This window comes from Phyllostomus discolor, chromosome 7 (assembly GCF_004126475.2).
Source record: "Phyllostomus discolor isolate MPI-MPIP mPhyDis1 chromosome 7, mPhyDis1.pri.v3, whole genome shotgun sequence".
In the NCBI taxonomy this organism is placed as follows: Eukaryota; Metazoa; Chordata; class Mammalia; order Chiroptera; family Phyllostomidae; genus Phyllostomus; species Phyllostomus discolor.
In genome coordinates this window covers 98069593-98092406 of record NC_040909.2, presented here as the reverse complement: position 1 = coordinate 98092406, position 22814 = coordinate 98069593, and the positions used below count along the sequence as shown (strand labels likewise).

General features: G+C 37.8%; 1 protein-coding gene across 1 annotated transcript in view; it reads left to right on the top strand.

Moving 5' to 3' along the window:
* Positions 1 to 4690: 4690 nt before the first annotated feature.
* Positions 4691 to 22814, top strand: part of LOC114514810 (alpha-tocopherol transfer protein-like) — a 32572-nt gene continuing 14448 nt past the window's right edge. The window contains 4 exon segments of the mRNA XM_036031675.1: positions 4691 to 4982; positions 14809 to 14821; positions 14824 to 14961; positions 20811 to 21004. Of these exon segments, the coding sequence (XP_035887568.1) occupies positions 4767 to 4982; positions 14809 to 14821; positions 14824 to 14961; positions 20811 to 21004 (561 nt within the window). The 5' untranslated portion in view covers positions 4691 to 4766.

Sequence of the window (22814 nt, the reverse complement as noted above, 5' to 3'; positions counted from 1 at the left end):
CAGACTTTGAATATAAATTCCCTTTGATAACAAACTTCACACAGGGTGTTTTGGGTCAGAGGCAAAGTTCTTATTGAATACTCTACAGTAAATAATAAGTGGGTCAGTTCCCCTTGCCCCAGACCATAACTCCAGGGTAACTCATGTGAGCTAAAGGGAAATTCTCTTACTAAAGTGGCTGAACACCTCCACCAGAGAGTGTTGAGGAAAAATAATTTTTCTCTTTACATAGAAGGGAAAAAGGAAGCTGTCATTCTTACCTACTTCCATGCTTTGGTATGTAAATCAAAGCTGTCAACCCTGGCTGGTGTGGTTCAGTTGGTTGGAGTGTCATTGCATAGGCCAAAAGTTCGATTCCTGGTCAGGGCACATACCCAGGTTACGGGTTCAATCCCTGGTCTGGGTACATATAAGAAGGCAACCAATAGATGTTTCTCTCTCACACTGATGCTCTTCTTTTTCTCTCTCTCCCACCCCTCCTCCTCTCTATCTAAAAGCAATAAAAATATATTTAAAAAAAAACTCTCTAGGAGCCAAATAGATTCACTAGTCTCTCTAGTGTCTCTCACTCCATCTCAGCTTTTCCTATTTAGAGACTCAGCTATCGACCCATTGATTACTTGGAACTTCTTCCTTCAGGAAGGCAGGTATATGTCCTCATAGAAAAGTTACACATTTCATACATGGATATCTCCTAGTTCCCAAGCCTCTCCCCTTGAAAAAGTAAATTCTTAGGAGGAAGTTCCAGTCTTGCTGGCACAGTGGGGGCTTCACTTAGGAACTCACATGTAGTCATTTGACTTTCTCCAGGAGATAAGAGTTTTACTAGCCTTTCAGGTCAGGGCAATTAACGACACACGGCTCCTTATCTACTTCTCATGGTATGTAAAGATGTTTCTGTAGGTCTAGGACTTTTTGTAGGAATGCTGAGCAATCCAGGAAAATTTTATTTACCTATGGACATATCTTAAGGTCAAAAAGTATCACAAAGAAATCTTTAACATCATTCAATAGCCTTATTTTTGGTAGTATTATTGATATTACCAATTTTAAATTTTTACATAAAAATTATGTGATTAAAACAAATAAGTAATTATGTTAATGTCAATAAGTGGCACATTTTCAGGGTACAAAACAGAGATAAAGTATAACATCAACAAAAATTAGTAATAATGTGGCAATTCTAATTTGATTAGGAAAAACTAGTATGAACTCATGACATATTTTCTACTTAAAAAAGTATTTTATGCCTCTCTCCACTAAAAACACTCAGTCACTAGGACAATCCAGCTGAAATGAGCAGTTGTGGGAGTGAGTCCCTTTGCCCCTTCTAATCACTGCTCACCCCCACAGGGACCCACCACCCAGATCTCTAACACACAACAGCTCTGCTAGGTCTTAAGCTTGTTGTTGTGGGAGTGATGCGGTACAAACGCTTCTTTGCCTGTCTTCCTCACCTTGACCTTGTTTCTGAGATGCATCCATTTGCTGTGCCCACTTTCAGCTTGTCCATTCTCACTGCACACATTACTTGGCTGTATCAATACACTACAATTAGTTAATCCTTTCAACTCTTGGTGGGCTGTTTCATTGTTTCTGACTTGGACTATAACAAATACAGGTCCTATTTTTATGTTTTTTATTGAATATGTGATATATTTCAGTTGAACATATGTGTTCTATGCAGATTTGCAGACATATTTGTTATAAATGCATCATACATGTGGAAGTATGTTCATATATGTAGGAGAGACACTGCTGGTCATAGGCAGGAATATTTTATATTTTCAGCTTTAATAAATACTGCCAACCAGTTAATGAAAACAACCAAGCATTTATATTACCTTTTCTATAAAAACTGAATTTCAGGTTAGCAAAATAGTTCATAAGGGAAAGTTTCTATTCATAGAAAAACTCCTTCTAATAAATGAGCAGAGAATGATAAGTTAGAAGATGACCATTTGCAATCCCTAGTAAAACCCTGGGCCTAACCCTGAAACCACTGGGTAGAAGGGAAGATGGATTAAGGCAACACCATTCAAACCAATTAATATGAGCACATGAATGGGGGAGAACACGGATACTATGTCTGTCCTCGTGTGATATACAAGGAATAGTCATCTCATGAAATAATCTTGCCAAAGACTGAACCTAAAGCTAATCAAACCTCTAGATCTAACTGTCATTTATAGAAAATGTGGGGGGAAAAGGGAAAGATTCAATATCACAAAGAAGCAATCAGCCAAATCTAGAACATGGTAACATCCTAAGGAAAACTGACCTGGTTCCTCCAATGGATTAATGATATTAAAAAATAAAAAGAGGGGGCTATTCTTAGCACTTAGGCTTACCACCCAGATGTGATGTATGGATTAATGTGCATTTTACTTTGAATAACTTAAAAGAAGTATTTTTGAGACATTCAGAGAAATTTGAATATAGATTGGGTATTAGAGAATATTAGAGAATTGTTGCTAATATTTTTAGTTGTAAGAAATGGTATTGTGGAGTGTTAAAAAAGAAAAATGTACATTAAAGTATTTACCAGAAAAATGGTATGATATATTGGTTTTCTTTAAAATATTTTAGCTTACTAAAGAAGTAGGAGAGGCAGACATATAAGATTGGCAAAACAATGTTGATTGCGGAAGCAAGCCATACATTAATTCTCATTATTATTCTCTGTGTATGTTTTAAAATTTTTGTGATAAATACAACTTTAAAATGTTTAAAATGAGTTTCCTTAGTGATATAATATAGAACCTGTGCCTCACTAGAAAACCGTGCATTGTGTAGACTCTGGCCGATACCCTCTGGATTGCCTGATTCTAATTCCACCTGGGATACTGCACGAGTCTGTAAATTGTAGGTAACAGATAGCAATGGCAAACAGTTCCTAAGAGCCTACAAATTCTGTCCTACCTGGTACACTTTCAGTTGACCTCCCTTTCTCCCTGCAGAAGTTATTTTTGCCACAATTTGCAACTTTGTTTCAACACCCTTTGCTCCCTATAAATGTGTGCTATTTTGATTTCTTCTTTGACTCATGACATCTGCCTGATTATTTGCTTACAAGTTATATAAAATCTTTAACATGTGTTAATTTTTATATCTGTCCTAATTTACTCCCTTTTAAAAGTTATCTCTTAACAACAATAAATAGTATTTCTGTCTTTCTTGTAAAGCTTAAATTCATTCGTGTATTTATGAATTATTATGTGCTAATGAATAATAAACCATTTCAGCATAAATTGTAGGCTAGTTGTACAAATATGAACCAACGTTTCCTTCCATTTTTGTTTTTATTTCCTCGTACCATTAGTTCCAGAAACCCCTTTGAAACCTTTGTGCTAGAGGTCTGCTGGATGCATTTGCAGTGAGCATGAGAATTCAACAGAATAAAATATGAGCACAGCGAAACTGAAAACACTACAAAACAAAAATAGAGTAGCATTTCCTGAAAACTCATGCCAAGAATTCTAAAAATTTTATGTATGTGGATCCAAGATACATTGTTGGAACACACAAGCATGGTCTGCATTATTTAACAAAAAGTGATCCCTCTTTTCTTCAGTGCCTCTAACCGCAGGCGCTGGAATTGCTTCACGTTTCTGTGACAGGTACCCACGGCTACCTGCTGCCTCTTGCGGATTCAGGATCCGTCTGCCAAGGCAGGGTGGGCTCCGAGTTGGCTCCATTTTCATTGCCCTCAAAGGCAATTGGCTCAATCAATTAGTAAATATTCTTTTGTGTTTTCACAAATGCAGAATAACAAATTTTGGACTCTTTATGCACATATAGCTTACTTCCATAAAAGGCTACTGAAACTGATATTATAGCTGTGTCAATGAGCTCTCACTGAACTTTCTGTCCAATTTCAAAAAATACAGATACTAATTGCTAAGAACAAGTAGAAGAATATGCTGAAAAAATGAGAAAGAAAAGAAAATATGAGATATATATGCTATCTTGTTAATTTACTTTTAAACACTTTAAACTTCTGGAGAAGACTGGCTTCCCTTCTCTCTCCTTCACCGGGCCGGCTTTCCCAGTGCAGCCCCCAAGGCCGAGCAACTGTCCTCCCTCTGTGAAGCCTGGCACGTGTCCTACCTAAGCAGGGCCAGTCTTCCTCCGCTCTCTCGCAGCACTTTCCCCCTGCCTCTCTCACACCGGTTTTCACGTTGAATTGTAAACTTTTACCCCAACAGCTTTCCAGGTCACCCCAAGTAAAGATCAAAGCTCTTTCCCTCCCTTGCAATAGCCTCCCCATTGGACTCTGATTATGTCTCCTATTGGCTTCCTCGCTGCCCCAGAACAGGGCCTGGTATCCCAGGTGTCCCTGGGCCAGCTTCCTCGTCTCTTACAGGAGTTTATTTATTCACCATTGTCAGTGCTATCAGGGAAAGGGGGAAGGGGGGAGAGGGGAAAATGGAAAGGAAAAAAAGACTCCCTAAGAGATTTGAAACATGCCAGTCAACGTAGGCAGACAAACTTTTTGACATCTCCCCTCAGCGTTGATAGCCAGTGAATTCCCTTCGGGATAAGGTTCAAGTTAGTACTTAGCGCTTTCGAAATTATTAGCACTCCTGGGGACACCACGTGGTTTCTTTTGCGGAGGCAGGGCGCTGCCCGCCGCCGGGGCCAGGCGGGGCGGGAGGGTGGGAGAGCGCTGGGCAGCGGCCGCCGGGGGAGGGGCTGGAGGGTGGCGCAGCCCACGCTTTTCCGGACAGCCAGGGCCACCCCAGCCGGAGTGGCGGGCGGCGGGCATGGCAGAGGTGCGGCCCTGGCCGGCGACGGCCACCGGGCTGCAGCTGAGCGCGCTGCCGGACCACTCGCCGCTGTTGCAGCCCAGCCTGGCCGAGCTGCGGCGCCGGGCGCGGGCCGAGGGCGCTCCGCTCGAGCTCGCGAAGCTGCGGCTCACCGACTCCTTCCTGCTGCGCTTCCTGCGCGCCCGGGACTTCGACCTCGACCTGGCCTGGAGGGTAAGCGTGCTCGCCGCTGAGCTCCACTCTACGGACAGGACTGCGTAACGCGGGCTGTGCTGTCTTGACACCCGTGAAAGCCGAAGTTGCAAGACGGATATTGTGGGAACGTGCCCTGGCGCACTGGGCAGCGGGCGCTGTGGCTGTGGGTTTTCTGAGAAATTCAGCCTCGGCTCATTCACTTTGTCTGGGTCTTGGAAAACGAAAATCTGGCAAAGCCAGAGCCCTCTGGGGTGATGGCCCCATTGACACTGGAACTCTGTCCTTGATGAGTCTCTGGAATTTGTGAAGTTTGGGGAAATGTCTTTCCTCTTCTCTAGAAGAAAGCTGGTGATGAGAAGTTGGAAACTTAGATTTATTTCATTATATCTTAGCAGGTAACTCCACGTGTGGAGGGGAGAATGAAATTGCCAATAAGATAGAAGGTCTAAAGCCAAAAAATTCTAGCGAAATAGTGTTATTACTAGTAATCCTTAAGTGTCAAGACAGTAAGGTAGTCCAGTACATTTTGAGTGTAGGAATGAAGCTATTCTTTTGTGTTTCCAGGTTGGGTGAGAGAAGAGGTGGTGGGAAGACAGGAACCGGAGGGATGCGACCTTTAGTTTTGTCACTTTGAACTCAGCATTCTCACCGGTTAAATAATGGTGAGAACGCCTACCTCCTGGACTCCTTCCCACGACTGACCATTAACCACTTTAACCGAGTAAGACGTGCCCCGCACAGAGCAAGCACTCAGCAACTGCACGCCTTTTCTCCTAGTGGCTTCTTCCATGTCAGGCAGCGGCGACTAGAAAGGCAAGAGCAGTGTAATAGTACAGAATCTCAACGTGTCTCAGTATGAGGGTTTTGGTTGTTGATAACTAATTTTTAATTGAAAATGTGAAGACTACAGGTGGTAAAATAATTCATAAATGATAAAACAGTACAAAGTAAGTTTCTAAAAGTAACTTTTGAAAGGAAAAAAATTCCCACCCTACTCCTTAGTTTGCCAAGTGGTCTACCCACAGGATGTTAGTTACCTGTGTCTTGTTTCTCTTTCCAGGTAGAGCCGACTTTCACACAAGCATATGTATGTATTTTACACTTTGCCTTGCATAAACCTATCATATCATAGGTTTATCATAGAGAGCATCATATTTCAGCATATATGTATCTGTTGAAATGTATATACACACTTTTTTCTTTTGTGGACCCTGTGCTCTTCATTGTATGAATACATTGTGTTAACATTTATTGAGCAATCCTTGTTGTTAGACGTGGACTTGTCATCAGACAAGGCAGAGCTGCCATGCATGCTCTTCATTCTGCATTCAATGATTGTTTTTTTTTAAGGTTTATTTATTTATTTTTAGAGAGAGGGGAAAGGAGTGAGAAGGAGAGGGAGAGAAACATCAATGTGTGGTTGCCTCTCACATGCCCCCTACTGGGGACCTGGCCTGCAACCCAGGCATGTGCCCTGACTGGGAATCGAACTTGTGGCCCTTTGGTTCTAGGGCCTGCACTGAGTCCACTAAGCTTATACCAGCCAGGGCCAAGGATTGTTTTTTGAACACTTACTATTTGCCTGGCAGTATACAAAATGCAGTAAACAGAATAAATGGGATGTTTCCCATCACCAACTGAATGTTCTAGCCTGTCTCTGCACATTTGTTCTTGTGTAAAAATCAGAATATCTCCGTATAAGACAAGTTCTACCTGCAGAATTGCCAGATGAAGTGAGATGCGTACTGGCACTAATTTTGTCAGTTCTGTATTACACAATGGTGCATATTTCCGCATATCACCACCCATGCTATATTAGCCAACTTTATGATCTGTGTGCCAACCTGCTAGGTGAGAAACTGGTTCTCATTATTATAATATGCATGTATTTAATTACAAGTGAGGTCAATTGTCTTCTATATATTTAACACTTTAAAATTCTTTTCTCAGTAACTTCTTGTTTTTCCCATTTATTTTCTTCCAGTTTGTTTACATAAGATATAATATACATACAATATAATATTTTTATTCATAAAATATCTTGATGTATAAAAGCAAATAGGCTGTTGTCTTAGTTTGTTGTATTGATATGATATTTTTTTTCTGTGTAGAATTTTAAGTTTTCATGTAACAAATGTATTGGTATGATTTTTCTCTGATTACTTCTGGGTTTTATAAGCTCTTCCCAAATTTTTCTTAAGTAATTTACTACTTCTCTTTTTTTGATGTTGGGCTTGTTGCTGTACTAGGATTTCTTCAATGTTAGGAATGAACTAGGAATCTGACTTTATTTGTTTTCATTTTGTCAAATGACTACCTACGTGTCTCAACATCATGAGTAATAAACTAATAATCACTCAGCAGATACTGAGTATGAAGACACAGTTTCAGGTCCTAGAGAGAGTACAGTCTGAGGCATTAAACATATATGAGGAGGAACCCAAAAACACCTCTAGAATTTATTTATAAAACATTGTGTATTTATTCTTATGTGTTTAAACTTCAAACACCTTCAAAATACTCTCCATCTGATGCAATACACCTATTAAGACCTTTATTCCACTGCTTGAAACAGTTTTTTTTTGTTTTTTTGGAGTTTTTTTAAATTCTTTATTAAAAGATTTTATTTATTTATTTTTAGAGAGGGAAGGGAGGGAGAAAGAGAGAGAGAGAGGAACATCAATGTGCAGTGCTGGGGCCGTGGCCTGCAACCCAGGCATGTGCCCTGACTGGGAATAGAATCTGCGATGCTTTGGTTCACAGCCTGCCTGGAACAGTTTTTTAATCCATCAATTTTGATGCCTTGTGCTTCTGCCATTTTTGTTTCACCTCTTCCACATGGGTAAAACATTTCCCTTTGAGGGCTTTTCTTCATTTGGGGAGAAAAATTTGCTTGGGGTGAGATTGAGGCATGGGGGTCATGTTGTTTTTAGTCAAAAACTGCTGAACACTCAGCATAGTGTAGGCAGGTGCGCTTGTAAATCACCCATCATGAAACGGGCAGAAGTGTTGAAAGAGTCTTTAAAAAAATTCACTGAAGCGCAACACCACCTCTTACAAAAACAGCAATTGGCACACTGATACAGATGGGTTCCTAGGACACTCACCTAGTGGGGGGAAGCCTATTTACAAGGGGCCCACCCTCCAGAAGATAATTCTGGTTTTTGGGGGTCCCCCCTCATATGTTGTAGAGGTAACTAACTGCAAAAGTTTATGATTTACTGTTGATTTCATTTTGTTTGCTTTTTAAGAGGAATATCTTAAACACAGCCATCTGAAGTATGGCACTAGTGCAAAGGAGTTGGGGGGTCTGAAGAGGGTAAAGGGGGTCAGATTTATAGTGACAGAGGGAGACGAGACTTTTGGTAGTGAGCACACACAATGCAATACACAGGTGATGTACAATTACAGAATCGTACGCTTGAAACTTATACAATGTTATGAACAACAGTTACCCAATAATTTATAAATAAAAAAGACAAAATAAAAACAACAAAATAGAAGAAATAAATATACCTCCAGCCCTTGCATTTTATATATATATATATATATATACACACATATATATTTCTGTATTCTTTATGTTCCTGAATGTTTTCATTGCACCATACCTTGAAGAATTTGCTAGTAAGACTGTCTAAATCTACTGAACAGGGATAAAGTTTCTGTCTGTGAACTCTTTACCTTATTTTTCTGCCACCTGGAAATGAAAGAGAAAGTATTAGAGCATGAAGCTATTACTTTACTTTACAAAGGCAGTTAATTCAACTCAAATTTCCTTGTTTATAATATAAAAGCTCTATAGTTTTATTATACAAAGAAACTTCAGTAAGTCCCTCAGTTGTAATGTAATTTCTCATTTTCCCTGGTTTTTATATTTGAAGAGATAATGAATTAATGAGGTTTTTAGAACTTAATAGCTTTCAGAGTGCTGGTTACTTTGTAGGTACTGTTTGCTGGGTTATCTCATTATTTTCTCATTTTAGAAGAAACTGAGATGTAAGGGTTAAGTGACTTGTCTGAAATCACAGTTAAGTGGTAGAGCAAGAATTTGAACTTGGGTTGAAGTCACGACAGCCTGTGCTGTCAGGTATACTACACTTGCTGTTTAAACAATGAACATAAAAACATGACTATTAATTTTTGTCTGTTCTACATATTCTTGTGAATTTCTGTCTTTCACAGGTAAATAGTCCAGTTCCTTATATTTATGCTCTATGTGATAAGTTTTTTATCCTCTAGTTAATGTTATGGTTTTCCCAAAGAATTGGAAGCTTTCAAGGCACCATTGACTCTCCCTGCTAATTTCCCACTAAATGTAGCTTCTTTGTAAAATTTGTCATATCATGGGTGTTTCAGTCTCCATTCTGCTCCTGTAGTTATTGCCCTTAAACTAACATATAACTGATGTCTCTGAGCTTTAGTCTTTTTAACACATAAAATGCGGTAACAATAGTTACTTCTCAGGTTGCTTGCAAGGATGAATTGGAAATGATGCCATTAAAGGCTATGAAATCTTCACAGATATGGTTGTTATTTTGTTTGAAAGTACATGAAAATGTAAGAAGAAAGCTATTCTACTATAAAGTACAGTTAAAGTAAATCATAAGTTTTTAATTTATTTATTCCTAATTGTGGTACAAATTGTGGTGCCTTTCAATAATGATATTTACTTGCACTCAATTGTTTTGTTGTTGTGAACTTTAGATCATTTGTTCAATAATTGCTTTGTAGCATTTTGTAATTTACATTATTCCTTATGTCAACTGGATCTTTGAAAGTATTTGTCAGTGGAAAAGTAATAATCAAAGATCCAGGTATAAATATTTTAATTTTGCAAAAATTAAAGGTCAAAGCATGTGAGTTAATTGTGAGCCTTTACAAAAATCATCTTCTCACGTGTGTGGATCCAGCTGGTTTACTCAGGCAGTTCAGGGGTTCCGTTATGCTCAAGGGTACTTCTGGAGAACCCCGGGGAGCCTGAAACTGCGGACTGTACCAAACCCTGTATGTAGTATATTTTCCATATATATATGTTCCACATACCTACTCCATATATATCTATTTATATTAAATATACATATTTATATATGATAAAGTTATCATTTTATAGGAAACTAAATTGTTTTTCTATATAGGAGCTAATATGCTGCTTCTAGCATTTTGCTTACATCAGAATTAAAAGAACTATTTTTATGCCTGTGAGAACTATGAAAAATGTAATGAGCATTATAAAATACTAGTAACACTTATGCTCCCTTAAGGGAGCATTCAGAATAAGTGTTACTTAAAGGAGGAGGAAGAGAAATTCATCTTATAGACTAGGATGACTATATCAGAATCATCTACAATGTGCCTTTTGTTCGTTCTGCTTTGGCGACTGCTATTTAGGTCACCAGTTATTTCTTGGTTGGCAAATTTACTGGCTTTTTTTTCTTTCTTACCTCTCCATTGTATTTAACTCTTAGAAAGATCCTCTCTTTAAAATCAGTTAAGAAAAGTTAATTAAATGTAGAAATGAAAGAGAGGTAGAAAAAGATAGGGAGACAATATCAGAGAATGTGAGGAAAGGGGAAGAGAGAGACACATACACACACAGACACACACACACACACGACTTTTCCTCCTTTCTGTGCACCATAGCAGTGTTTCTCCTAAAGTCCAACCAGCTTCTCTCTTCTTCTTCCAGCCATTCCCAGCTATGGGCATCTCCTGTGGCTTGGACTTTCACTCTCTACTTGTTTTTTAGAATTTATATTTGTGGAATTCTGGCCAAGATAGAGGTGTAGGTAGAACCACTTTGCTTCCTCACACAACCAAAAGAAGAATAACAACCGATTTAAAACCAAAAAAAAAAAACCACTCCACCAGAACTGCTAGAAAATAAAACTGCATGGAAGTCCAACAACCAAGGAGTTAAAGAAACATTCATCTAGACTGGTAGCAGGGGTGGAGATGGGCAGCCGGGGAAGAGAGGACATGGACAAGGTGGTGGACCCCATAGGCGATACTGTGGGTGGCTGACCTAGCGGTCCTACATTTGCACAAAGATAAGCCAAGAAGAACAACTGAGGAGTGAAACCACAGAACCCAGGGTTTCAGAGTGGGAAACTAAAGACTCAAAACCTCTGGCTGTAAAAATCTGAGAGGGTTGTGGGGTAGGAGAAATTCCCAGTCTCACCAGAGACTCCATTGGAGAGGCCCACAGGGTCCTAGAATGTACATAAGGCAACCCACCTGGGAATACGCATCCAGGGCACAATCCCCTTGTGGGAAGCACCCTGGGTGCTGACACTGGTAATCAGGATGCTCACAGAATTGATGAGAGTTCAGTCAGAAAATGAAGGAAAACACCCTGGCTGGCGTAGCTCAGTGGATTGAGCATGGACTGCGAACCAAAGCATCGCAGGTTCGATTCCCAGCCAGGGCACATGCCTGGGTTGCAGGCCATGGCCCCAGCAACCGCACATTGATGTTTCTCTCTCTCTCTCTCTCTCTCTCTTTTTCTCCCTCCCTTCCCTCTCTAAAAATAAATAAATAAATCTTTTTAAAAAAGAAGGAATAAACAAAGACTACCCAAAATGAAATAAAGGAAAATAAACAGGGAACCAACAGTGAAGGGAAGAAACTGGGACTCAAATCAACGATTTGGAACAAAAGGAAGGAATAAATATTCAACCAGAACAGAATGATAGAACAAGAATTCAAAAATATGAGGAGAGGCTGAGGAACCTATGGACAACTTTAAACATTCCAACATCTGAATCATATAGGTGCCAGAAGAAAAAGAGGAAGAGCAAGAAATTGAAAAGTTATTTGAACAAATAATGAAATAAAACCTCTCCAATCTGTCAAAGGAAATAGACTTCCAGGAAGTCCAGGAAGCTGAGAAAGTCCCAAAGAAATTGGATCCAAGAAGAAATACACCAAGACACACCATAATTACATACCCAAGATTAAAGATAAGGAGAGAATCTTAAAAGCAGCAAGAGGAAAGAAGAGAGTTACCTACAAAGGAGTTCCCATATGACTATCAGCTGATTTCTCAAAGGAAATCTTACAGGCAAGAAGGGGCTGGAAAGAAGTATTCAAAGCCATGCAAGGTAAGGACCTACATCCAAAATTACTCTATTCAGTACAGTAAAGCTATCATTTAGAATGGAAGGGCAGATAAAGTGTTTCCCAGATAAGGTCAAGTTAAAGGAGTTCATCATCACCAAGCCCTTATTATATGAAATGTTAAAAGGACTTATCTAAGAAATAGAATAAGATCAAAACTATGAACAGTAAAATGACAACAACTCATAACTAGCAACAACTGAACCTAAAAAACAAATACAAAAATATTAATTAAGCAAACAACTAGAACAGAAACAGAATCACAGAATGGAGATCACATGGAGGGTTATCAGCAGGGAGGGGAGTGGGGAATGTGGGAAAGGGTACAGGAATAAGAAGCATAATTGGTAGGCACAAAATAGACAGCAGGTAGTTAATAATAGTGTAGGAAATAAAGAAGCGAAAACCTTATGTGTACGACCCATGGACATGAACTAAGGTGAGGGAATGCTGGTGGGAGGGGGAGTGCAGGGCAGAGGGAGATAAAGGGAAGAAAAAAATGGGACAACTGTAATAGCATAATCAATAACATATACTTAAAAAATAAAATGTATATTCATAATTTCTCCTCCTGGTCATTTACTACTTTGTTATTATAGTTATAATGTTTATTCTGGTGATTCTCAAAACTCTCAAATATAAAAATTTGTCCTTCCCTTACATCTGAACTTTAGTTCTACATTTCTTTTTTTTTAAGATTTTATTTATTTTTAGAGAGGGAAGGGAGGGGGGAGAGAGAGAGAGAGAGAGAGAAACATCAATGTGCGGTTGCTGGGGTCATGGCCTGCAACCCAGGCATGTGCTGGGACTGGGAATTGAACCTGCGACACTTAGTTCTACATTTCTAATAGATCTTTTTAAATTCAAATACAGGGTCCAGCTGAAGTAATGCCTACTTGAGTGTGGTTGGTAAGGTAATAATATGGGTGTAATTTATAATTTTAATTTGAACATTTCACCTAAAATGTTATATGGTGTGCTTGCATGTGATATTGTTATGATACATAATTACATGCTTATGATTTTATAGTAAAAGATTTTGTAATAAAAAGGGGCATTATTTGTGCTGGACCCTGTATATTGCCATTTTAGAAAAATTGAGAATGCTGAAAATCATAAAGAAGAAAATTAAAATATAGTAAGTCTTAAATGTATAATTTCATTTTAGTATTCTTCACAATATACTGGCAATGTTTGTATTATTTGTAAATGTGAAGTAATCATTACTGGTGATTCTTTTAGGGAAAAAAGAGAAAACAGGATTCCTTCAAACAATATTTTGTTGAGACCTAATATCCACCCATAGAGTTTCATAGTCTTTCTGAATGTATACTACTATTAACAAAATTAATTTTTGTTTTTTTCTATTAGTTGAAAGTATAGCAGTTGTATAGAGATGTTCCTTTGTACCTTTGATTAAGTTTTTTGTGGGAAAGAAAATAAAATCAAGAAATTCTAGCCATCTTTAATGTAAACCTGCACTAAATACTTGGCTGAGCCAGTTAACCCGAACAATTTTCCCTGTTATAACAGTACTAACCACCACACATTCTGCCCATGTAGGCTTTACATGTACTGTATTTTTCCGGCCATCAGATGCACCTAGGTTTTAGAGGAAGAAATAGGAAAAAAAATTTTGAAGCAAAAAATGTAAAATATTTAATAACATAAATAACATAATATTTCACCAATGTAAATGTAAATGTAAACAGAACTCAACAGCAGCATTAACAACCATTATTCCTGCCAAATTTGTGGGGGAAAAGTGTGTTTTATAGTCTGGAAAAATACGGTAACTCTAGAAAACAAGACTCAACAGAGTGAAATAGTTACTGAAGATCACATAGGTAGTGAGTGGCGGTCCCAAGGTTCTACTGAAGAGGCAGCCTGGGAACGGAGCTTTTCACTGCACAGCATGGCCTGTACAATCCAGTTGTCACCCGTAGGTCACTTCCAGTGAGATCAGGAGTTCACTGCGGTTGCTGCTTTGACTCAAGTGCCAAACAGAGTGTGTGGAACCTTGTAGGTACTCCAAAGGTATTTGTGGAGTAATTCATTGATCGATTTCTATTCTCAGAAAAACTAAATAAAGGTGGATGTTTCAGTTGCCCGTTGCCAGGTAACAAATCACACCAGAACCTGGTGGCACAGACCACAGCCCTGTCTGATCTCCAGTTTGGGCAAGGACTAAGTAGGGATGTTCATCTCTGCCCACAGGGCATCTGAGGTAAGACAGCCCCTCACTCTCCAGGGCCTCTCTGCATAGACTTTGCATTGTATAACCTTACATGGCGTCTGAATCCTAGATAGTAAAACAGAAAGTCCCAGACTTCTCAAAATCCAGCATGGTGTCACGTCAGGCCAAACTCTGTTAGTCAAGCAAATATGAGGCCAGCCTAGATCCAAGGGGAAGGAATGAAATGGATTCCACCCTTTGATGACACTTGTGCATCGGGGCAGAGGGATCGTAGGCAGTTATCTTTGGAGGCCATCCATCACAGGAGACAAATAAGAATTACTCAACTTTGAATTTTGGATAAACTCCTATCACTTGAGATCCTTGATGAAAGAAACTTTTTATTTTTATGCTAAAAGGAAACCGCAGATTAAAATCTCAACATGAATGGGTGGCAGGGGCCATGTGCAGTGCCAAGGCTTTCCTGCCATTTTTACAAGATGCTTACCAAGTACGCTGTCTGCTGACACTTTTCATTTTGTTTTTCAGTTACTGAAAAACTATCTAAGTGGAGAGAAGAATGTCCCGAAATAAGTGCAGATATACACCCTGGCAGTGTTCTTGGCCTCCTGAGGGCGGGCTACCTTGGAGCCCTGAGAGCCAGGGATCCCACTGGCAGCAGAGTTCTCATTTACAGAATCGGTAAGTCAGACATGGCTTCCACTTGATTTCCCTTGACTGCCACACAGAGGCTTCGGTGAGTCCGTAGGTAAGCATATTTAGGCTTTTCAGGTTTTAACTTAGGTTTAATTCATATTTTAACATCCCCGAAGAATAATAAAACTGGCAGTTGTGAGAAAATTAACAAAACCAATGAAAATCCGACTTCATTTTTCCATACCATCAACTGTATAAAACAGGAGAAAAAGAAAACAGAAGAGAAATAGTAGGGGAAAGATGAAAAAGATCAAAAGAAAATGTTTTAAAACATGTAATGGGAAATGGAAATAAAAGTTCTGAACTACAGCAACACATAGAAGCTATTCCATTCTCTGATGTGTATACCAAGCACTGAACTAGGGCATGTGGTAGGTGTTTATTAAGTATTTTGGAATGAGTGAGTGAATGACTAGTTGGATAGCGCCCAAGCTGCGGAGCAAAGTGCTCATTCCCCTAGATGGAGAAAGGTGCAGTGGGAAAGCAGAAACCCAGAAAGTTGTGGAGACACTGTATTCCACATGCCCTTCCTGCTTTTTACTGCTTCCGCTTTTCATTATCAGGTCTCCCTAGTATTTCTTGTAGGTTGGCAACCTCCAATTCCTGCCCCTTCCTTAGATCTGCGTGGTATGAAAAATGGAATTCAAGGGAGAAGGACACGTACCACCTGCGGCATGTTCCCGTGGCCCAACATAACATTTTGTGATCAGAATCTTATGAATTATAATCTTCCAGAAACTTGTATATCTTTAAATATTTTAGGAGACTTTAAATTATGTATAGATTTCCTTTTCCTGCCTGCTTATAGATAAAATAGGTGCCTGCTATTCAGCTGTTTGCCTTCTTGCAAGAAAACACTGCATTTAATTCTTCAAAAAGTATCAGAAAACTGAGTAGAATGACTCTGATTTTTTGCTCCAGCTTCTGTGTGTCAAATGCAGCTGAGTTAGTCATGAAGTCATTGTCTATAAACCAGACATCTGTTTAGAGACAATAATAGACATTGCCGTCTTGTTGCTCCAGTGGTGGTACGGGATGTTGAATGAAGTTCTTTGAATTCCTTGGGGCAGAGTTGCCAGATTTAGCATAGTACCTATGTTTTATGTAGCAAATAAACCTTTATTTTATGAAAATATAAAGTGTGCATTTACATTTGAATTTCAGATAAACAACAACCAGGGGGGGTATGGCATGAGGCATTGCGAGTACGAAAAAGAGCGAGAGGACAGAGGGAGGAAAAAGACGGAGACGAAAAGAGAGGACCAAGAAGACGAAAAGAGAGGGGGGAGGAGAGACGGAGAGAAAGAGAGACAGAGAGGGCGACTAAAAGGAGAGGGAAAGACAGGAATATATATAAGGATATCATACTTATACTATATATATATACACACACACATACATACATATTCTTTTTCCTGGACATTCAGCTTTAACTGGGCACCTTATATTTTATTGGCAACCCTGCACAGGGATTCCAGGAATGTAACCCTGAAATCTACAGATGATTCTTTCTGCGTATATTCTGGCTCTGCACTGCCTGGCTGAAGTCTTCCTAGCTTGTCCATAAAGTAACTGGGGAAATTAAGTCATAAAAATGACACCTTGATAATGAAAAAACAAATGTACTACTTTGATCATAAATGCCTTAACACTGAATCAAGTCTTTTATTGTTTAGCGAGGGTCTCTTATAGTATGTTAATTTCTAAGAATACTGTTTAACTCCAAAAGATTTTAAAAACAGGAAAACATGCAGGTGTACGGGTGGTAAGAAAGGATATGCAGCAAATCTCCTGTGTGTTATGCAAAATAATGTGTCATGTAGAAATTACATGTTATTCTAGGGTAAAAAGAAGAAACACAGAAGAATTTTATGAGTAAAATGAAATGATACAATAAAGATTTATAAATTTTCTAAACTTAATTGCATTAATGGAAGGAACTGAAAAAGGAAATCTATGGTAGAGCTTTTTGACGGCACACTGGCCTAACCACTTTGCTAGGTACCAGTAAAAGCAGTGAAAAAATGCCCAGAGCCTCTCCCCGGTTTGACAGGGCACCCTGAGACTAAAGTTTGGCCATTCTTAGCATACAAGCCAGAGGATACACAGCTGACCCTCGAACAACATGGGTTCGACCTATGTAGAGCCACTTATACACAGATTTTTTTTTCAATAAATATGTGCAGTACTGTAAATGTGTTTTCTTTTCCTCATGATTTTCTTAGGAACATTTTATTTCCTGTAGCTTACTTTGTAAGAAAACAGTATATAATACTTATACCATTCAAAATATGTGTTAATGGGCTGTTTATGCTATTAGTAAGGCTTTCCGTCAATAGTAGCCTATTAGCAGTTAAGTTTTGGGGGAGTGAAAAGTTATACTCGAATTTTTGACTGCCTGAGGGTCAACATCCCTAACCCCTGTTTTTCAAGAGTCAGCTGTAATTCTAAGCCTTTTGAGACTCACTACTACACTGAAGCAGCAAAAGTAAAATTTAACGTTGAATATTAAGTTTTGACGATGGCTTAATTCTTCTGAATACAAGTTCTTAGGAATGCATTGCTTGTTCGGAATCTTAGCTCTGCTATGTTCTAGCTACATGGAGAGCCATGTAGCTCTAACAACATTTTCTTACCCATCAAATAGCTTAGTAAGAACTTATCTCATAGGTTTAGAATCTATTTCATAGTAAGAACCTATCTCATAGGATTACTGTGTACATTAGTCCTATGAGATATAGGATTACTGTGATATATATAAAACATAATTAAAGCATCACCTAGTATACAATAATGACTCAATAAATGTTAGATACATGTTAGAGAAGGAATTAAAATTTTAAGGCATGTTTTTCTTTTGCATTAAAAAAGATTCAAGTCCAGACCAGAGCTATCCAATGTGACTATGATGATGAAATTGTTCTACAGTAGCCACTAGCCACACAGGCTTTTGAGTACTTGAAATGTGGCCATTGCAACATAGAAACTGAATTTTTTATTTCTGTTAATGTTAACTGATTTAAATTTAAATAGCCACATGCAATTAATGGCTACCCTATTAGACAGCACATGTCTTACCATGCTGGTTGGCTGAGAAATTTAGGAATATAACTATTTTCTGAACTGCAGACTTTCAGTTATTCCATTTGTATTTTTCACCTTTGTCGTTGTCAGCCAGTGTCTGAAGTAGCATAGTATAGATGAGTTGGATTGATTACTCAAATTCAAATTACAGGAATCCGAGGCTTTTAAAACAAGGGGCAATTTTATTGCGCCTTCGTAGGAATATTTCTGACTATCTCTGTTCTTTCTACATCATTAAGTTTTTCCTTGCTACTAGACCCTACCCATTGACATTTACATCTGTTCAGGGTCAGCCATCCAAAATGAAACAAAAGTCCTAGTTATTCACAAGATCCTCCAGCCCCAGCCATCTCCCCAGTCCTGTCATTCTCACCAAATTTGTAAGTTAGTGATGTTCACTATCCACATTTTCTTACAGTTCCTCTCAACCGACCCTGGTCTCACTGGACTCACCCCCACCTCTCTGCTGAAATGACCTCAACAAGTTGTCATTGACCTTCTTTTCACCAAATCTAATGGACATTGAGGGGCATCCTGTTTTACTTGACCTCTCAACACATCAACACAGCAAACCAGTTCCTCTTTCTCACTCGCTCTTTTTTAGCAAACAGATTTTACTTCAAGGGAAGTTTCATGTAAAGGACATTTTTAATCTAGTAATTTAAAAAAGAGGGAGAAAATGAGGAGAGATAACTTAATGAAAAAATAAGGCATGTTTATACCCAGGCATCAAAGAATAACATTATTACAATTCCTGAAAAAAAATTCAACAATGTCTCAAATTTGAAATAGTCTAGCACTTCTACAGAATTGTAAAATAGATATGTAATAACATGCAAATGTGAAATTTCTTACTCTGATTTAAATGGACAATGGATATTTTAAGACTGTTTTACCTGAATTTTTTGTTTTGGGAATACAAAATAGTTGCATGAGTATTAGAATAAATATGGTAAAATTTTGTTGATTATAACCCTAAGGAGAGGAAAGGCTTTTATGAGAAAAAATTCATAATTATGAAAATTAAAAGAAAGCATTCCCAAACTACCCATAGTAGTATTAAAACATCACAAAACTAAGTTTTGGTTTCAGTTTGGAGTAGATTTATTTTTGTTTAAGAGATAATTATCATTTAGATTTTATTCAAATTTAAAAATGTGTTGTAAAAGTTTTAATTTATATTCTTAAAATTATTGCAATCACAAATATTATATGTTTTAGAAGTATACTACATATGCACCAATAACCATACTTTCTAGATCATTCCTTAGCAAGCCCATACTTTATATAATTTAGGTTGGTTCAATGCTTTCTTTTTCTTTGATGCCACATTCTCCTGGTGTTGTTCTCTGATTTAACTGGCTCTTCTTAGACTCATTTGCTGGCATCCTCTATTCTACTCACCCTTTAAACTCTGAAGTTTTTTAGGACACTGGACTCAGCCTCCTTTTCTCAGGCTACTTTATCTCTTGACGCAGCAAAGATAAACATAGATCAAAGATAATCCCTGTCTTAAGCTCTCATATAAACATAAACAATGCCCCGATATTTAACTACCTCATTACCTTTGTTCGCAAGGATTCACACAACTAGCTCCCAGTCCAGCTGCATCCAATTGGACATTGCACAGCCAACATTTTAACATGTCCAAAATGACGTATCATCTTTCCAACCAAAATATTTTTTCCATTGTTTCCTATCTTAATAAGTGTTACCACCATTCTACCCAGTTGTCCAAGACAGACATTTTGGTACTTTGAAGTTTTACTATTACTTAGTCATGAATTTTTTTTCTCTTTTCTTTCACCCTGTTAGGCACTCCATGGACCCTTCAGTCTGAAGACTCATATTTTTTCGGCTTTGGAAAAATTTTCCCTACTGTTATTCTTCCTCTCTCCTCTGTGTCACATTCTCTGTAATATTGCTTCCCAGAACTCTAGTTAGTTGGATTTTCAAACTTCTGGATCTAGCTGCATGTCTCTCAGTTTGCTTTCTCTCTTTTTTGTGTGTCTGTGTTTCAAAAAATATTACAATTCTTAGTGGATGCATGTTCGTTTGTTTTTAAGATTACCTGCTTGCCTGTCCATCACTGTCCTTTCTGCATGCCTCGGCCTGTCCCAGGAATGGTAGGGGAGGGGAGAGGAGAAGAATGTCAGTAATTCCTCTTCTTAGCTCAGGCATTCCCTGTTTTTCCTGGGTGCGGGCAGCTACGTGCGTGCTTCTCTGACTCCGCTTTCTAAAGCCCACACTTACTGTGCTAGCCTGCCAGGGCATGACTCTGCTACATGCTGCTTGTCAGTAAGTGGTGTCAGAGACATCAGCCAGCCTGTCTTACTTCTCAGGGATTTCCTTTTGCAACCTCTCCGGTTACTATAAGGCCCTAGTTGCTCTTCATGATACAGGCCATGCTTTTCCCATTTGCAGTATCTTTGAGTTTGGAGCACAGCAAGAGGCATTCCCATCTTTAGCCACTACCATCTCCTGCATGATTTGGGCTGCAGTTTCATCTGGCAATCAAATCCAGCCTGCATTTATTCTTTTTTTTTAAGGCACATGCTCTTAAAAATCTGTTCTTTGCTAGAGAGAAGCAGGCACATGTTTTGGAGCCACCAGTTAGATGTGCTATGCTATTAATTCATGATCTTTGTACAAATCTTTATTTTTATTAAGTTCAAAGAGAACTAATTTCCTTTTGCTTTCTGATTTTTATGCAATGCTGAGACATGACCTTTTTTATTTTATTTTTTTAGCATACTGGGACCCCAAAGTTTTTACAGCTTATGATGTATTCCGTTTAAGTCTAATCACATCCGAGCTTATTGTGCAGGAGGTAGAAACCCAACGGAATGGAATCAAGGTTGTCTTTGATCTGGATGGCTGGCATTTTTCTCATGCTTTTCAAATTACCCCAACTGTAGCCAAGAAGATTGCTGCTGTTCTTACAGTAAGTGTATAGTTGAACTTGTTGGGATTATACTTCCAATAGATTTTAAAAATCTAGTTATGTATTTACTAGATTTAGTTATGTATTACATAAAGAGAAGAGTTAGTACATTTATTAGAAAATCAAATAAAATTTTAGCAATGACACATAGAATTCAATAATGATAAGAGAAAGTAAAATGTTTTTAATTCATAAGAGAAAGAATGTTGCAACAAATTGTAAAAATATGTTCGAAATAGTAATCACAGAATTTAAACATTCAAACAATAATACATGTGATGACTTTCTCTTTGTTTCTGTCATTAAAATTCTCTTTCTAAATTTTAAAAATTGAATAAAAGATAATATTCATAGCAATGGTACAACAAAATGTCATAAGTTTGGAAGGTATAAATTGACACAGTTTTTATTTTTTTAGAAATCAAAAGCTATTTTAAATGGCCATGGTTTCTGACCTAGTAATCCTATTTTGGTGAACAGAGGCAAGGAATCATCTTAAATACAGTAAAGACCTTGTATATAATAATACCTGTGTACCAGGTACTTGGCTAAACCTTCAAATGAATTATCATTCAATGGCTACACAGTCGTATGTTATGTGACTATTATTTTCCCATTCTACAAATTAATTAACTATGGCAGAGAGGTGATAGCAATGCCTGAGCACATTTGTTTTGTCAGTAGGGAGCAAAGATTCCAGTCCAGAACATCTGAATTAAAAGCTGTGCTTACAGCCATCATTTGCCTCCTTCACATAAAGATAGGTGCTAGAGCATCAATTCTTATAGATTAAAATTAGAAATAGCTTATCTGTCCAGAAATAGGAAAATGGTCACTTAAATTATGGTACATCCATCTGATGGATTATTGCAACATGTTAAAACTCATGATGTTTATACAAATTGTATTATATCAGTGGGGCAAAACAGGATACAAATTATTTAGAGAGCATGTTAGCAATTATGTTTAAAATAAAATTATGCATAGGAAGAACCTGGAAGGAAAATTGTCCAATAGATAACACAGCTCTAAAGGCTTTTCATAGAGGGAAAAGAAAAGAATTTTGTGTGAAAGAACCTTGGCAGGAAATGTCTCTATATGAACTGTAGATCTGTGGGTAGGGAAACTATTGATGAGGTTTTGTCTTTCAACTCTCAACTTTTTAAACCTTCTGAATAAGCCTGTATTACTTTTATGTTGAAGACTTATACCAGTATCAAAAGTTTAAAAGTGTGTGTTTATTTTACTATCCTTTAACTTTTATGAAATTTTAATTTTTTTCAAAATAAAAAATTAATGTATTCATAGTAAAAAATTTGAATTTGATACCAAAAGTAAAAACAACAAAAAGCAAAATTAAAAATGTGGGATTAAGTCAACATAAGGTTCTGCACAGCAAAAAAAATCATCAACAAATTGAAAAGACAATCTATTGAATGAAATAATAGTTGCAAATTACATATATGATAAGGAGAAATACTAAAAATATTAAAAACTCATACAACTCTTCAAAAGTAAATCCGATTAAGACATTCAAAAGATCTGAATAGATAATTTTCCAAACAAGACAAAGAGATGGCCAACAGATGTATGAAAAGTTGCTCAATGTCATTAGTCATCAGGAAAATGCAAATCAAAACCACAATGAGCTTTTACTTCATACCTGTTAAAAAGGCAAGAAATAATATGTTTTGGTGAGGATGTGGAGAAAAGGAAACCATGTACTGTTGGTGGGAATGTAAACTTATGCAGTTACTATGGAAGACAGTTTAGTTTGTTAAAAATTCAAAATAAAACTACCATATGATTC